The sequence below is a fragment of the Larus michahellis genome, chromosome 9 (assembly GCF_964199755.1).
Source record: "Larus michahellis chromosome 9, bLarMic1.1, whole genome shotgun sequence".
Taxonomy (NCBI): domain Eukaryota; kingdom Metazoa; phylum Chordata; class Aves; order Charadriiformes; family Laridae; genus Larus; species Larus michahellis.
This window is the reverse complement of record NC_133904.1, coordinates 14,796,074-14,819,690: the sequence shown is the minus strand read 5'-3', so window position 1 is coordinate 14,819,690 and position 23,617 is coordinate 14,796,074. Positions and strand designations below refer to the sequence as shown.

The window sequence follows — 23,617 nt, the reverse complement described above, 5'->3', positions numbered from 1 at the left end:
TATCCTCTATTGCTGACAGTCTATCAACAGCTCTTTTCATGCAGTATTGATCAGACTAATTAAGACAATATTGTAACTTATGTTGCACAGGGAGTTAACAAGCCCCTTTCACTCTAGGGACTGATACAAACTCGACGTGATTGAAATCAATTCTGATTTAATATTGTACCTATTAGTAGAAAGTGGTATCTTGTTGAAGATGAGAGGTCTAATGAATGTACTACTGATTTTTCTTAAACCTAATTTAGAACAAGCTTAGATATTGACCTTAAAGAGCTTGAGATGTTAATTCATTTCTACAATCTACATTAGCAATCATTACACATAAAAAAAAAAAAAAATCACAGAAGCTTGGAGCCCATACGTCCTAGTGATTATGAGATGGCCAAAAAGATGACTCTGATAAAAATAACCACAGTGAACCACATTAATTTCATTTTAAGATACTGTTATCATCAACTTTCTTAGAAATTGAGATTTAACCAACTATACTGGTCAATTAATTTTTTCAATGGAACATTAAATATTTTTAACATAAATGAAACAAAGTACACGAACCTCATTTTCAAAGTAGCATAATATTCAAACTCCTTGAACAATTAATCTGTTACAAAAAATATGGCAGGATGCTCAAAAAGATTTGTGTACTATTGGGAAGATTGGGATCCCTTAAGTGTATTAAATAATGTTTTATCTGCTGTTTGCCCTCTAGAGGTTCATTCTTTCAAGACTCAGTTGTTTAATGTTTCCAAATTGTTTAGTCCACAGCCAATCCTATTTATTTTTTGCAGGCTCTCTCTCAACCTTATCATTTATATATTTATAAAAATTCTTCCAAGGCAATATGGTGCTCTGAACTCTTTGTTATGGTTTTTTGGGGGGGCTGGTGATATGGGCCAGAGAACCTCTGGGCTGAGTTTTTCTTCACAGAAGTGAAAAGGAAGATAAAAAGGATAATTTTACTTTGCGTGTCTTTTGTAGCTTTTCAGTTTTAGCCAAGATTCAACTATTACAGGGATGGGTACATCTCTCATGCCACCTGCATGGTTGTGGCAACCTGAAAAGCAGCTCAGCTCTTAGAAAGTTAGCAGCAGCTTATTTCCTTGACAGTGGGAAGGGTGTAACAGGAAGAAGCGTGGTCAGCATGTAAATATCATGTGAAGGGGTTTCACTGGTCAGCATGTAAATATCATGTGAAGGGGTTTCACCAGACAGGGGAAGGATTACAGATTTTGAGTGGTAATAACAGCTCAGGCCCTCCATGGCAACAAACTTGGAATCAGTTCCTGTGTGGTTGCTCAGAAGGAAGTGAACTGCGACCAAACTGGAGGTCATACAAAGGTATTAAGCCTAGCTGGCTTGAATGTTGTTTTCCAGCGTGTACAGTGACAAGAGATTTCACCACTTTTAAGAAGCGTCAGAAAGAACAATCTCTAACCATTCTCTATTATGAGAAATCATGGAATAGATGACGATTGCAAGAAACTCATAATCCTGGTATTGTCAGGGACACAATCTTGGATCGTGCTTTTCTTGCAATGCTTTTATAACTGAGCAGAAATAGCTTTAAGTAGCAATTCCTCTTTGAACTGTGACTCTCTCAAACAGCAGAAATAGATTAAAATGCTATACTTCATATATGTTAGCTTCCACAGGCATCTCTGGAAGTTTTCATTTTTTACTCTGCAGCCTTCTGCACAAATGAGAACACAAAGACTTAACTGCTGTTTTCTCTGATAAAAATGAATAAAAATCCTAAATATCATATCTAAATATTCTTAAAATCAGGGGTGATTGGATGGGAGGTTCCTTTAGAATGCACTACTGATCTTTGTTGTGCTGTAAATAGTAGAGTGCACTACAGGACAGACGATCCATGAACCAGAAATAAACACCCTATCAAACTTCCAATACAAAAAACCCCCTCCCAACTCCTTCAAATGTAATTCAAAAAGGGACTGAATGGCATGCAGTAACTAGGTTGGTGGAATAGAGGAGGGTTTTCACAGATGTTTGGTGAGTTAAGAAGAACCCAACTAACAGCAATAGAAAGGTTCCTTCAAACAGAAAGGCATGGTTACTTTGCTCATAACCAGTTGATCTTTGCTTCATGACACTACTCTTAAATCAAGATGTCTTGTATGTGCATCACTCATGGTGTCAATCGATCTTGATTTTCTTAAATAAAATATTTCTGAAACAATGCATCAGAACAGGACAGGCTAGTCTGTTAAATCCTCAGTAAAAGTCCCCTTCTGATGGATAAAGTTTCAGTTTCAGCTCTGCTTTATTTCTAGACCATTATGTATATAATAGGGGAATTCCCACAACACTGTATAGAACACTTGATAGTTATCTCTTTGCCACAGAATACAATCAGTATTTTCAGGGAGCAGCAGATCAGAGTCCTGGCAAAGTAGCTCCAAATCCAGCAGTAGCCCAAGTCCTTGAAGAATGTGCAGACTGTAAGCTTCAATTAGATCCACTGTGATCCATACAGATTTGTTTTGAGGCCCTCCTACAAGGGCCTACAACATTCCTTTTTGAGAACATCAGAATCAATTCAGTGCCCCTCCTCCATGTTTTCTTACTCCTGTACATAAATAGTGCTAAACAAGATGTGCATAAAGGGAGAAATTAAATTTAGGAAAGCTATTTCTACTTCCTACTTCCTCCGTCAACTTAATGAGAAGTTAGTTGGTAAGTGACTTGCACATATCCTGTTGGCAGCAGAAGTACAAGCTCATCATTCTTTTAACTCATTTTTAAGCCTTTAAGTCTAGGTAGTAAAAGCCAAGTGATTCCCAGCAGAACTACGGTGTCAAATGACTACCTAAACCAGAGAGATCAATGGGCTGATGTGCAATTAATTATTTTTAGCTATTGTTAAAATGTACCTAGAGTGAAATAGGACAATTAGTCAATGAGAGTGAACAGGAACTGACATTATGAAAGCATACCTTCTTTTGTTACTGTCCAGGTAACAGAAGTTATTTGCACTTATTGAAGAATCTACTTACAAGTATCTTCGTTACTTTATACACTTATGAAAATTCACCACCACCAATCATATTAATGCTGCACAACATACTTTTACAACATTTGATTTTCAAGGTAAATATTCTTTTCTCACTTGTGAAACTATGTCAAAAGCTTAGCTGTCAAGCACAGCCCAGTTTCAACCACAGTGTAGAATCACAATTAAGCACAGTTAAGCAGTTTGATTTAGAAATTTGTCATTGATTAATGCTCCACAGGGTCAGCTGCTCTGGGAAATTGTGATTAGTTCCTGAACAATATGAATCTTCAGAATCCATCCCTTGTGACAGCTCCTCACATAGAGAACACAGCAGGAAGAAAGACCACCTGAGTGGAATATCTATGTACTTTTCCTACATGTAGAAGCTAGGTAAAAGCTCAGGAACATATCAACAGTGAACAATGTGGAGTACCTCCAGAGTTGTAAAAGTCCCTTCCATTCCAAAATCAGAATATCAGAAAGTTTGCAGGTCTTGACTTTCTATTGTTTAGAATCTTGTGTAGTAATTGTGTTGTAATTTAAGTATGGTTTAAATGCACCTCAGATATTTTTGGAGTAGAATGCATGGTGGCTGGAATCAATTTGGCTGATGAAAAAACAAAGAAAAGAGTTGTTTCACCTTACTTCTGGTCCCAAAGGACTTGCTGACTACTTTTTTTCCCTTACACATACATGGTTTGGTATTTTGAATGGACAAGATCCTATTTACTGTTTCATATTCTTGTCTGTTCTACAGTATATTAATATGACTACAATAAGCATGAGGAATATTTTTTTTTTAATTTTTGCTTTGACATTTCTTGTGTTCTGAGTTAAATAAAACAAAAAGGGTTTACATCATATAACAAATTGCTCGGGGTGTTGCCATAGGCAGTGGGAAGTAAATAATATGCTGATGTTACCAAACATTATTTTGTAACTGACCAGCAACATTCAGCAAGTGCCAAGGACAAAAGCAAAATTAGCAGTAGGTATTTCATAAAGTTTCTGGCTAGCTCCTCAGCCAATGAACATCAACATGCCTTTACTGATTTCTGATGGTCTGGCCCTTCATTTCAGGAAATATCTGAGCGTACACACAAAACCAAAAGGTGTGAAATACTGCAAAGCTTTAGCTGTCAGGACATACTCACTCTGCAAACAGTCAGCATTTAGAAGGTCTTGGCACTTCTCATGGCATTTGACACCACATTCTGTGCATCTCATCCCTTGTCTGGCTATGCCCCAAAGTAGACCTTCACATTCATAGCAGTATGTAGGAGTTGTAGCTGTCCAAACTTCAAAGTTATGAGGTGTAGTTGATGATATTGGATAGATCAAAGCCTGCAATGTCTTCTTGAAGACATGTATTTTCTGTTAGGTAAGAAAGAAAACCAATCAAGACTTCAGTTAAAGTACTGTTTAATACAGGTGAACTGGAGCTAAAGTGTCATTACTCTTACAATGTTACAAAATATTAGAATATACATAGAAGTATGAACTAATTCGCAAAATACTGATTTACTCATTTTGCCTTTCACTTTGAAGACAAAAGAACCCTAGATCACCATTTTGACTGATCACAGAAACAGGAGAGTTAAGTTGGAATCAGGTCAGTCAATTAACAGAGTTCTATATATTTTTTATATTTTGAGACAAATTAAAAAATTCATTAGCGTTACATTCACTGATGCATTTTAAGTAACTACCTAACACATTACTTCTGAGTGTTTAAATATTTCCTACAGGAACTTAGGCACAGTGCACAAAAGGTACTTTGGTTATATACAGTGCTATCCTGCTCATCAAATAAAAGCGGTCAATTTTATGGTCCCATTTTGTCTACGTTGCTATAATAGCATACTCACTACTTCCTTTTTAAGCACCAAAATGTTTTTTGCCTACAAACAAGAATGACCCATACTCTCAAAAATCCACACTCGTTTCTTGGACTGTTTTGGCTTAGGACCCATGACCAGTTTTAGCAGGAGAACAATTATCAGCTATTCACTGATTAGTACGGCAAATAACCTGAATCTCAGCTCCTTAGTGCTTAATAAGGTGACAACAAAGTAGAAACAAAGTAGTCCTTGAAGTTTTGTACATAAAACATAGGCTTATATGGCCACAATGGTTTAGGGTTTTTTATTCAAGCTTTGTTTTCAGGGACCCAGATATTCTAAGTCCAGTTGATTTGTTGGGAATAAGAAAAACTCAGCAACCTGCAGGCAGCGCTCAGCAATCCCCCCCCAAAAAAAGACCTTTTATTTTCCTCCACTAAATGTACAAATGGCTGCCATGAATGTATCAGAAGTTCTAGACCTGTTCCCTTATAAATAAGTTGTTTCTTTTAGAAACAAGAAACTGTACTAAAAGAGGTAGCTCACTGGAAAGTGGGATATTTCTGAAAGTCTGTCCATCCCACCATCTCTTCTTCTTGTGTGTCTATCATTCGAGGCAGCTGTGGTGCTGGCTGTGTAGCTGTAGCAAACTGGGGAACAACATTTTGGAATTTGTGTGGTTTGTCCATATGAGCTTTAACATCACTGCCACAGTTCTGATAATACAGAAAGCAAGGCTAACTTATTTAGCTAAGCATTCGTTAACATTCCCATAATTTTAATATTCAGCTGTGGTAAGTGTATGCCAAATGCAAGATATTAGCCTCTCTTGGTTTTATGTGTCTACGTCTCCACTCAAACATGTGAGATAATCTGCTAATAATTTGTCTGATAAAAATAATTTTTTTTTTCTGCGTATCTGCATAATGTTGCACAGAGCCATCAATTGAAGGACTTTTGCAACCACAGGAAAACCATTAACACGTAGCCATAAATTTACTGATTCATAGATTCAAGCACTACAAATAACAAACACAAATGTTAAGTTGCTTAGAATGCAACAGTTCTTATTGAAGTTCATAGTCGCACGCTAAAAACAACACCTACCCTGTGAAGACTGGCCAAACAAATGCGGTCAGACATTTCATGGACATTTGATCCCAGCACCTCTGAGAACACTGTAGAACTGAACTAAGAAAAGAAGCTGATATAGCAGGAATAACTAAAACAAATATTGAATTTCTCTCCAGGGTGCTTTCTTAGCCTATCCTGGACAATTAACCATCTAGTAACTCCCCTGAAAGCAAGCAAAGGTCTGCACTAGTTTGATTTGGCAGACCCTAAGAGGGACTGGGTTATTCAGGGCCTCCTGACACGGCAAACTTCATCTTTGTGCGTTTCTCCACCCTCTGCCTCCCATGTCAAAGCTTACCAGCAACAGGTATCAGAAAGAAAACTTCAAAAGCAACGTAAAGTGAATTTATGCAGCTTATTGAGAAATCATGTTTCTTGGAAACCACCAGGTCTTTGAGGATTCCTTTGCAGATTATGCTCTTGCACTCCTGAACTCTAGCAGGATCAGTATAAATCCTGCCCATTCACCCTATCCAACTTCACTGTTTTTTCACAGAATAAATAATTTTAGGATTTTGTCAGTGACTTTTATCTATTTCTGAAATGACAGTAAGTAATGAAATGGCACAGCTCAACAGGCCTTGAAATAAACATCTGAGGGTAAATGAAGTTTTCAGCTGAAAGATACAATTTGTAGATTGGTTTTGCTGCTGAACACGATCTTTCCCCTGTCGTTAATAAAGTAAACTACAATGGTAAAGGAGAACTTTATTTATCTTACTGTCTAGAGGCTTTCATTCCTTATATGCTTTTCTGTTTGCATGTAACTATTATATGCAGTCACTGAGCTGTGCGCATGGCAACATTTAGCACTGTTAATATATAGGAGGATTATTTAGTTATCTGCTTATCCTCTGAAGTGAAGTTTATTTCTGTCATATACTACTTGAGATACTTTTTCCATGTCATCGGTGCATTATTTTCACGAACTTGCATCTCTGTCTCTTTGTTCAGCAAAGCAATTAAATGAATGCTCAGCTGAAAGCATACATTTAAGTGTCACTGAAGTTAATACTTTGACGCTGCTTTAAATGTCTTTGGATCAGTGCCTGGGAACATACAAACTCACTGTGTCATGAATGTGTTATACCAGAAGGATAGCAATGGCAGGTGGCAAAGCTCACAGCATTTAACTGTGAGTCAGTTTTTAATTTTTGGAGTAAGTGATATTTAATAAAAGGCATTAGTTCAAAGAATTACCATTCTGAATCTAATCAGCCAAATAACCTGCTCCCATCAGTCACTAATATTCCCTCTGGAAAAAGTTGAGGGAGAGTAAAAACGAGAAAACCAAAAATCAGAGGAATAACTTGCCCAAAGGGGATTTTCTTCCTTAACTCTCATTTGTGACTGCACATCTTCGTCTGATTTTGTGCAGACTATCTGGAGAGTTCTTGTATGGCTCAAAATATCTGTTCTTTTTGTTTTCAAACCTTGGCCTACTCAGTTTTGATGATGCCTTAGGGCATTAAATTCTGCTGGCTACTTACGGACCAAGTAAAGTATTACCTTTCACTTGTTTTAAATATCTTGCAAGTGGTTTGGCTGTACCATTACGTTTGTCCTCGAAAGAGTACCCACTTCCCATTAGTATGTTTAGTGAGGGCTGGCATAAGACAGGCTTCCCTTATTCACCTCCTTTCACATTTTCTCATCAAACAAGGTATTATATATATATATATATATAAAATATTTGCTGTTTGCCTTTGGACTTATGTTTTTATTTAAAGATTTCTTAAGAAATACCTATTTCTGGAACAGAAATTTTCATATGGTCTGGTTCAAATGGAGGCCAAAGAGTATAATGGCATAAAAATACATTCAACTTGTTTTTTCCCCCTTCCATTTCTCCCGAGACGTAGTTCATTAGTTTCTCCTGATTGACAGCAAGCATTGGAGAAGTGCTTGCATTGACCTGTCCACTAGCATTTGCTGCCTTCTTTTTTCCTCCTGAACAGTACCACTTAAGTCAGAATCTGTAAGTGCAGTCTAAATTATTCTTTCTTGTCCTGCATTTGTTGGCAATTAATATTATCTCCAAAACTTGCACCTTTAGCCCTCTGAAGTCACAGCCTGGTAGTTTTGGCATGAGGGGAGAAATTTAAACTAATAGCTGAGCGTGTATTTATTATCATAAAAGGCAGTAATGCTTATAAATGATTTTGTTTGTTTGTTTAGCAGACATCTATTAGTAAAGCATATGGAGTATCTCAGGATCTTTTACTGAACTTAGATATTTTTGTAGCAGCTATAACATAGATGGAAAAAGTCTTTATTTTGCACCAATTACATGGCATAAGTTTGTTTATTATAATTTTCCTTCAGCCTTTAACTTCTTTTTAACATTCCATAGTTGTTCATCTATCAACCTTTGTTGCTATTTTGAGATAGTAGACAGGAGAACAATAACTACTGCTTCTACTGAAAGATCATTTCAAATACCAGCTGTTTCCTACCTCATAAATCCATCCCTGAACACAACCAATTTGTTCCTTCATGATTACCGTATAAGCATAGAAAGTTCACAATAAATCAGAGAAGAGCAATGGATGTATGTATACTTGTGCTATGGGTTTCAGTTCGCACAATATCTGTCAATATATTCTTCTCTCCCATTCTTCCACTATGGAGCTTAACAACATCATAAGAAAAATTCATCACTTCATTATTTTTTTTTTTCCACTGTAGAATATATTCTAGAAGGCAATGTTTGCACTAGTAATTTACGGAACACAAAAGGGGCCTTTATTCCTTTAAATTGTTGCTTTTGCCTAGTTCAGCCACATAATTCTGCTTGCATCACACTTCAAGTATTCCTGAAGACAATGGCACCTGTTGTGTTTTTGCTTAAAAGAAATTTCATTTGCAAAACATAAGTGAAGTCAATAATGGAAAAAACAACACACAGGCGTTACTAGCTATGAGAATATGATTTTTTCAAAACATTTTCCCAGTCACTTCTTGTACCAATTGAATATTTCTTGATCTGGAATCACATGTGTCATTAGCAAGAGTTACATTTACAGAATCAAATAATGTCCCAGCCACCTATAAGGACTGGGAAAAATAATAACAATCACACAGAAACCTTCTTGCAGAGGCCTGCCATTCTAATTGTACTCACGGTGCGATGAAGAGAGGCAGATACTGAAAGACTGCAGGTAAAGCACGGTGCAGCTGGACAATTTAAAAAACAAAGATTTCCCCGAGTAACTATTTTGTAAAACAAAGGTTTCTTGCTTAGTCTCTTCTGACTGTCATGGATGTGAGTCATCAGAAGCAAACCTGGTCTTGTCACTGTGGATCAGGCAGCAAATTCTGCTCAAGATCCCTGAAAGTTCCTACACAATAAACAGAATGCTTATACACTCAGTTTTATCCAGTTTGGAGTGTCTAAGGCTAAAAAAATTTCTCAAGAGCTTTGAACAAAATTTTACCTGTTATTTAAATGACTTAAACCTGTCATTGAAAACACTTACCATATCATCATTGTTTATGGAGGTCCGGATGAGCATGGCCATGGAAATACCAGATTTTCGAGCTGCAAGTGTCTGTTAAATGTAAATGCAAAACCGTTAAAGATTATACTAGTAACCCAAATTGTTGAATCTAATGGAAGGCAAGTAGTACTTGATTATACTGTTAGATTTAAGCAAAACTGTAGGAGTTACAAAAACTTTTAATTAATGTTTGCAGCACACAACTTTTAAGGTTTCAGTACATAATGTAAGCACACTTTCCATCATCATTACTGTTTCTTTCAGCAGTGCCTAGCTGAGCTGCCATTTCTAATATAAAACCTGTTATTCAGAGGTTTATGACTCAGTTTTTTTTTAAACCACAGGCTGTCACTATTTTTCCGCTTTGCCAACCAAATTAATGTGGTACAAGGATAGGCATCCTGCCCTAATTTGGAAGCTGTCTGTGCCTGCAGCAACATGGGAGACCATTTTGCAATAGTCTTACGGTTCAAGTTGTCAGTATGGATAATTTTTCGTAACTCACTGGGCATTTTTAAACTGTGTGTATATATATATAAAATGCTACTTGTCTTAAATAAAAAGTCCTTGGGAAACCTAAAAGTACTTTTTTCCTTAAAGACAATATTCATTCAATACTATGAATAGCTATATGGAAAAATACTCTGGTTCTTGGAGGGAGAAAAAAGGCTGGAACTCTGTCTCAATCTGTCCTCTTTTGCCTACATGATGTTAAGGGTCTATGAACACCTCCCAGTTATGAAAACCATGTCCTTGGTTGTAGAGATAATCTCATTTGCTCTAGTATAGTACATACAAAGGCACACAAAATAAAGTCTTTTTAATAAAGGAAATTTTATCTTCCTTACTGCAATATCCCTGTAATTTTAATGGGTCCTTGAGAATTAGAGAGTATAATAATCAGAAGAAAAAAGACCCTGGGGAAATGAGTTCTGTGTGTTTTCCAAATAATATTTCAACTCTGAATATCACTTCTACTACTAGTAGTCCTTTTGGCCTGACAGAAACAGATACAATTTATTCCACTGTACAAAATATTAACCAAAACATAACACTGCGATTTTACTGTATTTTGCCTGCAAAACTGGGCTCATGCATCCTTCTCCCTATTCCAAATCTTTCCAACTGTGCCTGAATACTTCTGCTTTATCTCTGTTCTTCTGTAATCCGGCATCTGCTTTGTCATACATTGCTGTCCCTGTAGTCTAGCAGTGTGAGGATGATCAATTATACCACCCACTAAACAGAAGTCTGATGTTGCCTTTGTTGTGAGGATACAGATTTTCACCTTACTGTGAACTGGATCTTCTGTAGTCCACCATTATAGAGCTATTACAGCAAAAGTTTCAATGATATTTTGCATGTGACGTTCTTATTTTTGTGAAATATGTATTGAGTCAGAAGCAATTTGGGCTTACATCAGTAGAGGAACTGCGTCATTAATCTTTGGATGGAGAGACAATTACAATTTCTTCACATTTTGTAATTTAAAACACTGACATAATTTAAATGGATTTTTTTTTAAATGTAGAGATATTAAGACTGTTAATTTTAATTTAAAATGTTTATTTTTCCCTAAGAACATACCCATTCAATTTTCAATAAGTTTCCCTTGATAATAATTAAACTTGCAGATAGACACAAAGTTATTAATCTTGTAAAACCAATTATAGAGTAAGAAGTCATCCTTGGCACAGAAGTGTTTGATCTGATTCCTCACTGTCCTATTACAGTTAATATGGGATGCAAAGAAACCCCCCCTTTTTATTTTTCTTTCTTTTAAACTCTCAGCAGTTTACTAAGCCCATGCCATTAATTTGCTATCAGTTTTCCCACTCTGTTATTAATAAAAGTAAATAATTCTTTTTGCTATTCTGTGACCATCTTTTCCTTCTATTTTTGTGAATATGGCAAATTCCTCCATTGGTGTTTGCCAGCGAGATTGGCAAAGTGACAAGAAAGATTAAACAGAGCCCAGGCTTTGCTTTTTCAAACTTTTTATGACAAAACCTAACGCTACAGGACTCACACATCAGAGTGAGAAATGGCAAGCAAAAATGTGTCTGGAACATTAAGAAGAAAGGAAAAAAAATCCATAATCAGTAGAGTTTTAGGTTTAAAAAGATTCATTTTAAAAGCACCCATCTTCTGATCCCTCTTGAAGCATACATTTCTTCTCGAAGTCTTGGAAAGTAGGTATTTACATTTACTAGCCTGCATTATGTTAGCTTTACAGTTTTGACCTCTAATCTTCATCTCCCTTTTACTTAGAAAGTGATTTAATCCTTTTATGTCTAAAATACACAATCCTAGCCATTTCAGGCTATAGAGCAATATGGATGATTTGTCAGAGCAGGAATACAAAGGGCATAATAACATTAACCTCAAATATAGGGTAGGGAATGATACTGTGTTCTGTCCTCCAGCAATATATCAGTTGAAGTACATGAGCCAACAGGAGAACTGCAGTTTCATGCTATCAGTATAAGTCAATAAAGAGATACTATTTCCTGTGTGAAAAAGAAAAGTAGGGAAGCAATTTTGACCCTGTCACGTGACTATGAGGCCCAGTTCTCCCAAGGGCTACTCCTGGAATCATGTAGCTTAACCATTTTGCTCCTTAATCATAACTGTGCCTAAATCACAGTACAGCGTCCTATATAAGAAAACAAAGCCTAATAGGAAACAGATAATTAGGCTGTTCTTAATTAAGTGTTTATCATGTTGGAAGGATAATAGAAGAAAGTGATATCTAGAGGGATTTGAGATAAGCTAGTAAAGTTAACAGACATTATGGATTAAATTTACAGGGATTTTAGTGAAAAAAACTCACAAGGATTATTTCCATTTATGTATCACTGTCAGAATAAACTGCATCTTCAAGAGAAAGACCATAAATAAGATGTTCCTGTTCTGAAATACTGTTGTTGGTGATAATTCAACAGCTTCAAGCACTGAACAAAACCAGAACAGTGGCTGTTCTTAAGGATGGAAAGAAGCAAGGAGAAGTGAGTGTTTTGGAAATAGGAAGGGAAAAATGCTGCTGAGACTCATTTATGGGAAACAAAGTGATAGGTTATGAATGTAGCAAGAAAACTCTTTCCGCTACTGCCCTTCTGTTTTTAAATAGTAGCAGGGAAGAAAGGTAAGTGCAGCTAATCACCTGGAGCCTCCAGAAGGGGAGTCCAAATCACCAGAGCATCAAAGTAACAGGGTGAGCAACAGGAACCTGAAGCCTTTAATTACTCTCCTTTAACAGGACACAATACTCGTTCAGCAGTTTACGCTTGCTTACCCTCTCAAACTGACGTTCAGATACTACCTCATGTCTTTCCTTATATGAGAATTTGACCTGCAGAGTGTAAAGATCTCTATGTAGGTACTATTGCATCATGAACATAAGGACAAATTTATAATTTAAAAAAAAAAAAAAAAGAGAAGATGATAAAGCAGAACATCATCTTTTTAAATTTTAAATGTTTTTGCAAATCCCTGATACAGGATTTAAAATAACTTAGTCTCCATTGTTCTCAAGTCCCTTTAGACTCCCTAATAACTTGTATCTACACTATCTTATGTATTACCTCAAAATTTGCCTTAGTAGCTTAAATAAATAAATTAATATAATTAGAAGTCATTCTAGCAAAAACATTGAAAAGTGCTAAGCATAAGTAAAAGAGAATTACACTCAAGCTACAATTAGAGGCTAAATGAAAAATTGTGTGGGTGAAAAAAGAGCCACCTGCCATGATGAAATCCAAGCAAGCCGCGGTTTGAGCAGCTAAAGTAGCAGGGAGGAAGCAGCAGTCAGGCTACCGTTTTGCAGCTGTTCATGAATGCTGGCTGTGCCATGCAACACTCATTCCTGTGTTTTTACAGAGGGTTTCTGTTTTCCTAATCATCTTTTCCTTCATGATTTTTTTCTTTAAAAGAATCCATAGGCTGCTATCACCAGGGAAAAAAAAAGTTGAAGACAAAATATTTCTTACCACTTTAGAAATATTGTTATATTTTTAATGCAATGTAAGAGTTATCCACTAGAGGTGAATCTTAAAAAAAAATAAAATAAAAAATTACTGCTTTCAGCATTTAAAAGCTGCACAATTTCAGAACTATTTCTTTCTGAGCAACTACAGATAATTTATCATTACAGAGATCTTGATTTAATTATTTTGAAAGACAGATTTGTACTCTGTTGCTTGGGGGAAAGGGGGACAGGAAGGAGAAAGAAATCACTCGAAAGGAAAGAGACAAGCTATTGTCCGAAATTACCTACCCCCTTCCCATAATTTTTCTATTTAAAAAGTTGATGTCTGATCCTGAAATGTTCAACAGAACTGCAGTATTAAGCCCAGACAACAGATTTAGAAAGGAAATGGCAACTCAGCTTAACTCTACAATCATTACTGGACACCACTGTAATACCATTTACTTTTTCTTCATATTTGTTTTCATGGCACAGACACAACAGAATGCTCCATCTAGCTTCTAAGATTGTTCTGGATATTAAGGTTTGTCACAAATAGCATGGAAAACAATGAAAACAAACAAGTTCATCAATAATTTCTTAATTTCCCCACAACTAATTCTTAATTCCTGGAACACACGGGTGTGAAATAGAAGAATGGAATCATATTATTTTGATTTCCAGTTAGTAGAATTAAAAACCCCTGCAAATATACAAACACTGTTTGATTATTTTTATGTTTTATCTATTTAATGTATGAATATTAAAATATTTAAACCGATTTGTCTATTAATGATTAAAGGAGTTAAGAAAATGGACTGCAAATAGCAGATATAATGTAAAATAGTCCAGATAGTTAGCTTTTATTTAATGATTACTTGACATGGTACAAAAACTGAGAACGTGGCAGCTGTAATTTATATGAGCATCCTCAATCTTAAGAGTTTAAACTACTGTAATCAAGTTCTATCCTCTATAAATGCTTTTGTTGTGGAGCCACTTGCATTAAAAAGAAGTATCAGTGGATTGTTGTTTTAGTTGAAATGGGCAATTGTTTCACCCAGTGTGTTCACTCCAGTATTATAAACAAAACAGTCTGTTTTACAACAGCAGCAAGAATTCACAAAATATTCTTGTGTTCTTATAATCAAAGTAATAATGCATTCTTGAATGAACAAAAGAAGAAACTTGCCTGATTACAGTGATTGTACAGTATAAAGTCACCTTTAAATCAAGTGAAATCAGGAATTTTCTAGAGTTTTCATAACATTTGACATGATGGCTCAAATTAACAGAAGCAAAGACTAAAGCATAGTGAGATAGAAAAATAGAACTCACTACCTTTACCTGTAACTGGGCAGATCACCACACCTATTTGGCCACTGTGAGTTAGTACTTCTAACCTCCACTGTAATTATTGCTATTCCTCTCCCTGGTTGTAGTTCCCCTTCAAATAAAAGCTCTAACTAGCATAAAAGAGAGAACATGCTTGTTTAAAAGTAGCGCAAAAGGGTTTTTTACAGCAATTACATCAGCAAGTGCTCTCGACTCTCTTTTCTAGCTCCACATTAAAGAGAGCTAGAACTGCTCACACTCTATGTATTGTTAGTCAAACAGCTTTCTGTATTGTTACTTCATTTGAATGATCACTTCTCCTTTCATTGTCTTTCCCTCCTATGCAGATACATTCTTCTAGAACTCTAATAATGACCCATTGGAACTTACGACTGCAGCAAAGAGAACTGTTCCTGTCAATGGATTTTGACTGCCTTATCCTCTTCTAATGACTCAATCCAAAACAAGCAGGGAAAGTAAAAAGTCCCAATGCATTAGTGAAAAAACTTAGAGATTTAGGAGAAAGAGAAGTAGTAAGGCTGCTGTTGAAAACTGGATTTTACAAAATGTGAATTTATGGAAACAAATGGAAGTGAAAGATATCATCTTAGGAAGATGTGCATAACTCTCATAAACCTTATATTGATACCAAGCTGAAACCATGAAAACTAATGCAGAGAAACTGGATGTACAAAGGGACTAGGAAAATAAGGAGGGACCTTTACAAGTGCCAAAGTTGGTGGAAAAAGAAAATATTTCCATGAGTTTAGTTACTAGAAAAAACTAGACTATAGTACAGAAGAGTCTTTATTTGCTTTGGGAAATTCACCTTTTGCAAGAGAGATCAAAGAATTCCATTGATTGATAGAAAAGAATTTAAAAGTAGGGAACACTTATAACTCCTCTTTATCTAGGTATCTAAGGCTGTTCAGTTCCACAGGGGAAGCATCACGATCGGGTCCTAAACAATCTGCTTGTATCATTAGAAAGGATATTTGGAATGCATAGATAACTTTTTAACAAATCTTTCGTAATAATTTTGGCATATATGATGCAGAGAACAGGACATTCAGATAAGGCACAACTTCACTTAGGATTAAATTCTTGGTCATGAAATAGCTTTTCTATTTTCCAATAGAAGGTCAGCATAAAATGTGACATTAATGAAATTATGACATTCATGAGTTATTATGAACGTTTTAGAACATTTATCAGTATAAAACCACTTACCATAGCCTGAAAAATCCAGCCAAGATAAGAAAGAAATTATAAAGAATATTAATGTCAGATTTATTGCAACAAAAGAAGATATCAAATGACATCTATTTCAGTAAGTGTCAAAAGAGTCTAGCACTCATTTCTAGCAATATTATTTCTATATTTCTGAAACTGTCATATAAGTAAACATAAAAAAGATCATTAAATAAGTATCAGATCTTACAAGGACTTGAGAATTAAGCTGCTGATTTAAAGAAGGTATTTTGGAATCAACCTATTACAAGCTCAGAACTCACAGGAGATTGCTTAAAATGCACGTACCTTCAAATACAAATAATCTTTCAAAGATGAAGATGACCCATACTAAGTCTGAAAAAAGTTCCTCTAGAGTTGGTAAAATTATTTTAGGTTTACAGTGACAGAACTGAATTTTAATATAACTTACTATTTTAAAGAAGTATATAGTTAAAGACCATATAGTTAAGAGCTATACTGTAAGTCCCTAATTATTAAATTCCAGAATAAATTTCAGTTTTAAAACTCTGTAATTTTGCATTTATTAAAGGTAGAATTCCTTCAAGAGGAGTTATCCTTCAATGTCTGGACAGCAAAGTAGCAATCATTACATACTAATCATTGACATCATCTAATCATAGAATAATAAAATGAAAGTTTTATTCCACCATTCAAAATATGAATTTTATTTTTTGTTTCACTTTGATAATTATTATGTTTTTCAAAGTGAATAGTTAAGATTCTAATGTTTTAACTTGTTCTGAGCAATACCTGTCTGTAAACAGTTCCAACAATTAAGAATAAAGCAAAGTGCTATTTAATATACAAAAAAGTATCATAGTATGTCTGTAAATTATACTCATGTAATACAGTGGAGTGGCTACTGTCAAAAAGATGGTTTCAATGAACGCAGGCTCTACTATGTCATAAATTGCAACTTTTCACTGATTTCAGGAGGAATTCTGCTCTAAAATGGTTGCTGTGTTTTCTCTTTGTGACCCTTCAGATAGTACAGTATATCACTTTAGAGTAACTGAACAGAGTAGCTGAGAATCCATTGAGCAATAATATGGCAAAGATTGATCTTTTAAAGACAACTGTAGTAATCATTTGCTTTGGCTGACTCCCTTTCTTTACAATGAGAAATTGGTTTTGGGCGCTCACCACCACCAGAGAATATGCATTTTAGTGAATTATGAATTCTGTATTTCAGAAAAAGAAAAAGAGAAACGTGAATGGCACTTAAAATTCTTCAGTGCAGAGAGGTTCTACTTAATCTTGTTTAGACTGGAAGTCAGAATAAATCTCGAAGGAACTGCCATTCTTTTCACCTTCCTGAAATTTATTTGCCTAGATTATTATTGTCTACAATGACTGTTAAAATAACATACCTCATCATGTATCAAGAGTATCCATAAATCTTTAAAACATTCATACTGAAACAAGGTTGCTTTTTTAAAAGGAACTTTTTTCCTCTTTCAGTATCATAATAAATCAAGTCAATTGGTATCCCAAGCACTCAGTAACAGCTGTCTTCATAAGCTAATTCAACACAAAAATGAGTAGTTTATTATTGCACAAAATGCACATTACTTGATTCCACAAGTAACATCTAAGTAGTTGATGAGATATTCAGACTTATCTACTATACCAACTGTGTCATTGACTTTTACTGCCCTCAATCCATTCTTCTCAATATACCTTTTTTTTTTCCATAAAACAATTGTTGACAAACTGTCATTCACACGCACAATAGTAATTACAAGAAAGATCTAGAAAACTGACAAATGAATCAACAGTTTCATGGCATCAGAAGTTACTTACCACATCTCGAACAATGGGAAAAGATTTCTTTCTGCGCAGGTCTGGCATGCTATCAATTCCGTACAGCCCACGGCCAGCACTGTTGGAGATGAAAAGAAAAACCTGAGACTTACAAGTTTCATCCTTAAGAATTGTTTATAATATCTGTATTCACAGTTAAAATCAAAATTAGCAGTTGTCAGCTAAAGAAGGTAAGTGTTCTAATTCTTATGAAAAATTAACGAGAGTGTTCTTGGTGTGGCTGACTTTTTCTCCTGGCATCCATTCACAGCAAAGAGTAGCCGAAAGGTTACTTAACACCTCCTAAAAATTTTTACCATGGTTCTAAAAGTTATAACAGTAGCTTTCCACCAAAAGGACTTTTATATCTTGTAGTTGAGATGGAGCCCAACTTTGTACAAGATATTGTTGTTGTCATAAATTTGATATAAAGAGTAAAATATCTAACTAAATACATAATTACGTCTTCTCACATGATTCCACGTGAATGTGGAAAACCGAACTTGTCACATTGTAAGATAATTTCATGGTGACCATCATTACTTTCTCTTTGCCTGGTTTAAGCTTTTTCATTAAGCACACATTTAAAACCCATATTAGATCTCACATACAACTTGAAAACAACAGCAAAGAACAACTTGGAGCCACTTCATAGAATAAAAGGCTGACAACACCAATAGGATTTAAAAGAATACATACTGATCTGGTAACAATATGCCTCATTATCCCCGACTCTTCAGAATAGGTATTGCAGGTACTATTCTCCTACATTTTTTCCACAGTGGATGTTGGAAGATTGCTATATACCTTGTCAGATCTAATTAAGAGATACTTTGATATTATCATAGAAACTGGGATACCATATTTTTCAAGACCCAACATTTTCCCCTCCATGCTCCTGCTGTTTGGCATTGTCTCAAATACCTTTTTCAGTTGTTCTTGTATTTCTACCTCTCTATGTATAAAAAAAGTACATGTCACAGCAAACAGTTTCTCATCTGAAAGTCCTCATTTCATTTATACACATCACAGTTATTGGGTGAAAAGAGATTTAACTGAAATTAGGGACAGAATTTTCACTTCCTTCCAAAGGGTCAATATTTTGTCCCAAATACTCCTCTGCTGTCTTGAGGATTACATCCCCTCACCACTAGTAGAGTTTACAAATTCCACATTTATTTAAGCCAAGACTCTGTCTGATGACTCCTGTTGGATAGAGATGTTACAGTTCCACAGCTAAAGCTAAATCCAAAAGGAATTATGAATCAGAGACCTCAGCTGTCATGATTTACAGCCTGGTATATTGATATAAACTGAAAACAATGCTGGATTATGCTAATATACCAGACTGTAGAGGAAAAGGCATACGCCTCTACTATGATATCTACACTGCTAATATCATCAAGATGAATCAACGCAAGCCAACAGAACTCATAAATCAGAACTTCAAATGAATTAATAGACATGAAATACATTAATAGGTGTTAAAAAAAAAAAAGGACACCAACTCTGGTTTAAGCAATCTCTGAATTACAAACTATTAGAAGACTAGAGGACTAGGAGAGTATCCTAAGGAAATATAATCTTATGCTATGCTTACTCTTTTCTGACAATTTTCTAGGCATCTGCTTTTGGCCACCATCAGGAGGAGCAGGATGCTGGGCTATATGGGCCTTTAGTCAGACTCTATATCACTTGGGTTTTTTCGTTTGTGTGTTTTTTGGTTGTTTTGTTGTTGTTGGCATTTTTTGTTTGTTTTGTTTGTAAGGCAAAGCTTACAATAATTTTTACCTCTCACTTGGAATAAAATGGGGTTTTATTTTGTCCCCTTATTATTCCACAGGCTTCTAGAAGAAATAGACACAGCAATAGACTGGCAGTATTTATTTCCATGCTTTACTTTCAACAGATGCAGAACAGCAAATTTACTTTCTTGGAGCATGCTTGATAGGGGACTTGATAAGTTCAGCTTGGGTGAAGCTTAACTGTACTAAAATCAGAGGAGAGAAAAGGCAAAATGGCACAATGGCACCTATAATGTTGGGGGTATTTGTTCACCTTCTGTTCAATAATTCCCATAGTTTGAAGTCCTGGTGAAACCAGCTTTGGCAGTATCACTACTATGGACAGGTCCAGCTTCTGCTCTGCAGGAATGGGCGTGCTTTCTTGCCCAATGTCCTCTCTCTAAGATATGAGGGACACGAGCGCAGTTGCACCATAAAAGAGTGATGAAATGAATAGAGCGAATCTGGGCTAACAGACTACTTACTGGGCAGTTCTCCAAGTAGAATAAATTGCAAAAGGAATTTGAGAAGCTGCCCTTAAGGTCAAAGAGCAGGGGGACATAGCAGGGGACAAATCCCTAAAATGGAATCAAAAATAAACTTACAAAACCACAAAGTGGAAACAAACATTTGGGGGCAAAACTAATAGGTATTGCGGCACAGATAACACTGAAATCTGTGCTTTGGATGCAAGAGATGAATTAGCATCAAGGAACTGTTAACTGTTAAAGCCAATACTAGAAATAATGAGTCAAAAATACTGCTGCACACTCCAGTCCCGCAGACTGTGTCACTGTGAGGAAGCACTCATCAGCGCTGCCAAATATTAAACCTAAAAAGTTAGAGGTTACACAGTAGAAACATTGATACACAGATAAATCCCATAGAGGGAACAAAGCCTGTTTCTCTTATCTTGAAATAAACAAAGATGCTCTGAACATTGTTTCTCATGTGGATTTTAAAGGATTAAATATAATGTTCAGAATCATCTACACGTTCATTTAATCTTGTAGTTCAACATACTTAGAAAGACCTTGATAAAGATCTCCTAATATTTACACTGATATACAAAAGACTCAATCTCCAAAATTGACGGGTTCAACTTTAAAAAACCCTCCGGAGTCAAGAATCTTTCTTCATAAATTCAAATAGGACTGATATTAAATTCTAAAAGCTCCATGCCCAGCTCTCCCAACACCATCAACCATTTAGACTTCAAAGATCTTTCCTCTGTCTTAATAAATTTGTATTATTTTTCATAAGGTGCCAGTTAGATGATGAAAATATAATGCTTTTTTTTAACCCCCAAATAAATTATAACTGTTACAGTTTTTCAATAAATTTTATCCCTTTTCCCACTAGTTAAAAAAAAAATAAATCAAATTTCACTATCATATTGCAAAGCAACAACTAGTTTCACCTAGCTGGTAGGAGTAAATCTGGTAGCAGAGTAAATTTTATTTCCTAGTAGGAGAACTTGCAAGCTCCTCAACCATTGGTGTTCTTTAGGGAAATCCTGTTTGACAATGAATTTTCAACTCTTTCTCTTGCAAAGAAAATAATAGACATATTTTACATTCATAACATATTTCAGAAATGAAGTGATGCTTTCATCCTTAAGTTGTATATTGTTACTATAAAAAGCAGACATCTGGTATTGGATTAAACTTCTTGATCCTAAGAGACAGCAAGCCTCCTCAAGCCCTTTACTTCAAAATGGCACTCAGTATTTTGCATAGAGTCTCTTGGCACTGTGCAGGATTGAGTCACAGATCAGACTCACAATAAAGTGAAGAATAAAGGTATGAATTGATTCAAAACATTGCTTTCATAAGAGAAAAAAAAAAATCAAGATCTTTAGAACTTGAGTAAAGTGAAAATGCATTTGAGTGTTCTTTCTCTGTGACGTCTTCAAGTTATGAGGTGCGTTATTGTTAATAAATAAGCTCTTGCAGGAAGCTTCTTAAGTTGTACGTCATTAATTGGCACTATACTTATGGGGTGTATTGTGGGTAATACTCTGAATACAGATAATAATTTCCTGTTATAGGGGCTTAATTAATGTTGTTTTAAGGGATTTGAGTTGCTATTAAGGTACTAGTTTCCAAAGCAAAAGCTTGAAATAATCGTGACCTTTATATAGTCCCCAGAACGTATATCACATTATCTAAGGGATGAGGCCTAAGTTCTACTTTATTGTATAATCACCTATTGGGTCACAGACAAGTTCTTATTTTGCAAAAGTTGAAAGTAATTTTGGAGATTTAAGAAAAGTTTGCAGTTTCATTTTGATCCATATTGACCAAGCCGAATTAAAGATATAAAAACAGTATATGGGAGGAATGTATTCCTTGCTCTAGGTTCTGAAAAACCCCCGAACGTGCAAAGGAGATTATTTCCAATATTTTGAAAAACTAAAGCTTAACCTGCAATCTCTAAAAGAGAGAGATCAATAAATTCCTCAATACTAACAAATATGTGACAACAGTACTAAGTATTCTTCTTGTTGAAAATACTTTAACTAGAACGGAGTGCAGAACGTTCTTTCATAATATTCCTGCTCTAAATTGTTGATATAATTGCTAATGCTTCTGTACACGAACTTAGTTTTGACATTAGTCACAGTCATTAAAAAAACGTAAGCAGTTGACTAACAAAGGAGCTAAGTTTGAAATTACTTTTTTGTAATCGTCTTTGAGTAACAGAAGGTCATGGTATAGTTTACCAGAGGACTACAAGCTGCTTTCATATCAATGGCCTTACAGCGGATTAATAATTTTTGTGCTATTCACTGCATTGGATAAAAGATACGCTAACAGCCCTGACTGACACAGTAAAAATTTCCTGTACAGCACAGAAGCCTGTTGGTCCAACAGATATTTGTAGGTTAAAGGGCAAAATAAGGTATGTAACAGACAAACTTGTCACAGAAGAATCAATTATTTATCTAATTCCTGCAAAGAATTTAAAAGGAATGGTACAAATATTCCTACATTTCCTGGAACTGTCCAGTTTTGGTGAAATGACATTTCTTACCTTTTGCCAATTAGGATATTTTTCTCTATACTCAAATGGGAGCTCAGCGCGTGCATGATACCTGTGCCTGAAATACTGTAACTGCCTGTAGAAAGAACAAGCTAAGACAGCAGCAAGAATGTTTTCCCTACAGTTGATCAGTTTTGCTTCACAGTCTGGAGTAGAGCTTGTATGGACCCATTTTCCTTGACTCTCTTTAGATACAGTACAGAATACAGCGATGTGTTAGGTTCACACACAAATGCTGAATCAGATAAGCTGTCACCCTACACAATCAATTGGCTTCACTTCATCTCTGACAGTGACTAGACAACAGAGAGCTAATTATTCTAGAGTTTTACCAAGTCAGGACTCACCTACTAGAGATCTGACTTTTTAAATGTATTCGAACTAAAAAGGATCCGGTAAATTTATTAGTTCAAAATGTCAGCCAAAAACCACCAGGACATAAAAGGGAGAAAAGCATAAATACATTTTTCAGTGCAAGGAAAATGCAGTTTTAGTGCAATTTTCCAGAGAGAATTGGACCTGCCTTATGCTGACTTTTAGTGTCCCATGACATTTTAGGATAATTTGGATTGCACCTGTCTATACTTCAGTTATAAACAAAAATTCTTTGCTGAGATTCCCAAACATTTGGGTTGTCAATCAATTCTTAAGAAAGCTAAAATAAGTCACATGAATAGCTTTAAAACATTACAATAAATAATTTCCTCTTAGTCACAGCAGCAACAATAACACCCTATTTAGTCTGATCCTGCTAGTGTTCATCAGGCCCACACTGTTCACTCAAGTTAAATCATTCTTTCTTCTTTATTACAGACAAACATAGGACTTGAAAGCTATAATCAAAACACTCAAAAAGAATGCTGATGAAAACAATAATACCTTCCAATAAAATCTGAAATTTTTTCTACACTGGCAGTTTACTGTAGCAATTCAGA

General features: G+C 35.4%; 1 protein-coding gene across 6 annotated transcripts in view; it reads right to left on the bottom strand.

Annotated features, from left to right (window-relative positions):
- UNC13C (unc-13 homolog C) overlaps positions 1–23,617 on the bottom strand; it is a 239,651-nt gene that overhangs the window by 116,007 nt on the left and 100,027 nt on the right. For all 6 annotated transcript variants that reach the window (XM_074600306.1, XM_074600305.1, XM_074600303.1 and 3 more), the window contains 3 exons: positions 17,854–17,932; positions 9,474–9,545; positions 4,174–4,393 (listed from right to left, as the gene is read on the bottom strand). In XM_074600306.1, the coding sequence (XP_074456407.1) occupies positions 4,174–4,393; positions 9,474–9,545; positions 17,854–17,932 (371 nt within the window). The remainder of the gene's footprint in view (positions 1–4,173; positions 4,394–9,473; positions 9,546–17,853; positions 17,933–23,617) is intronic.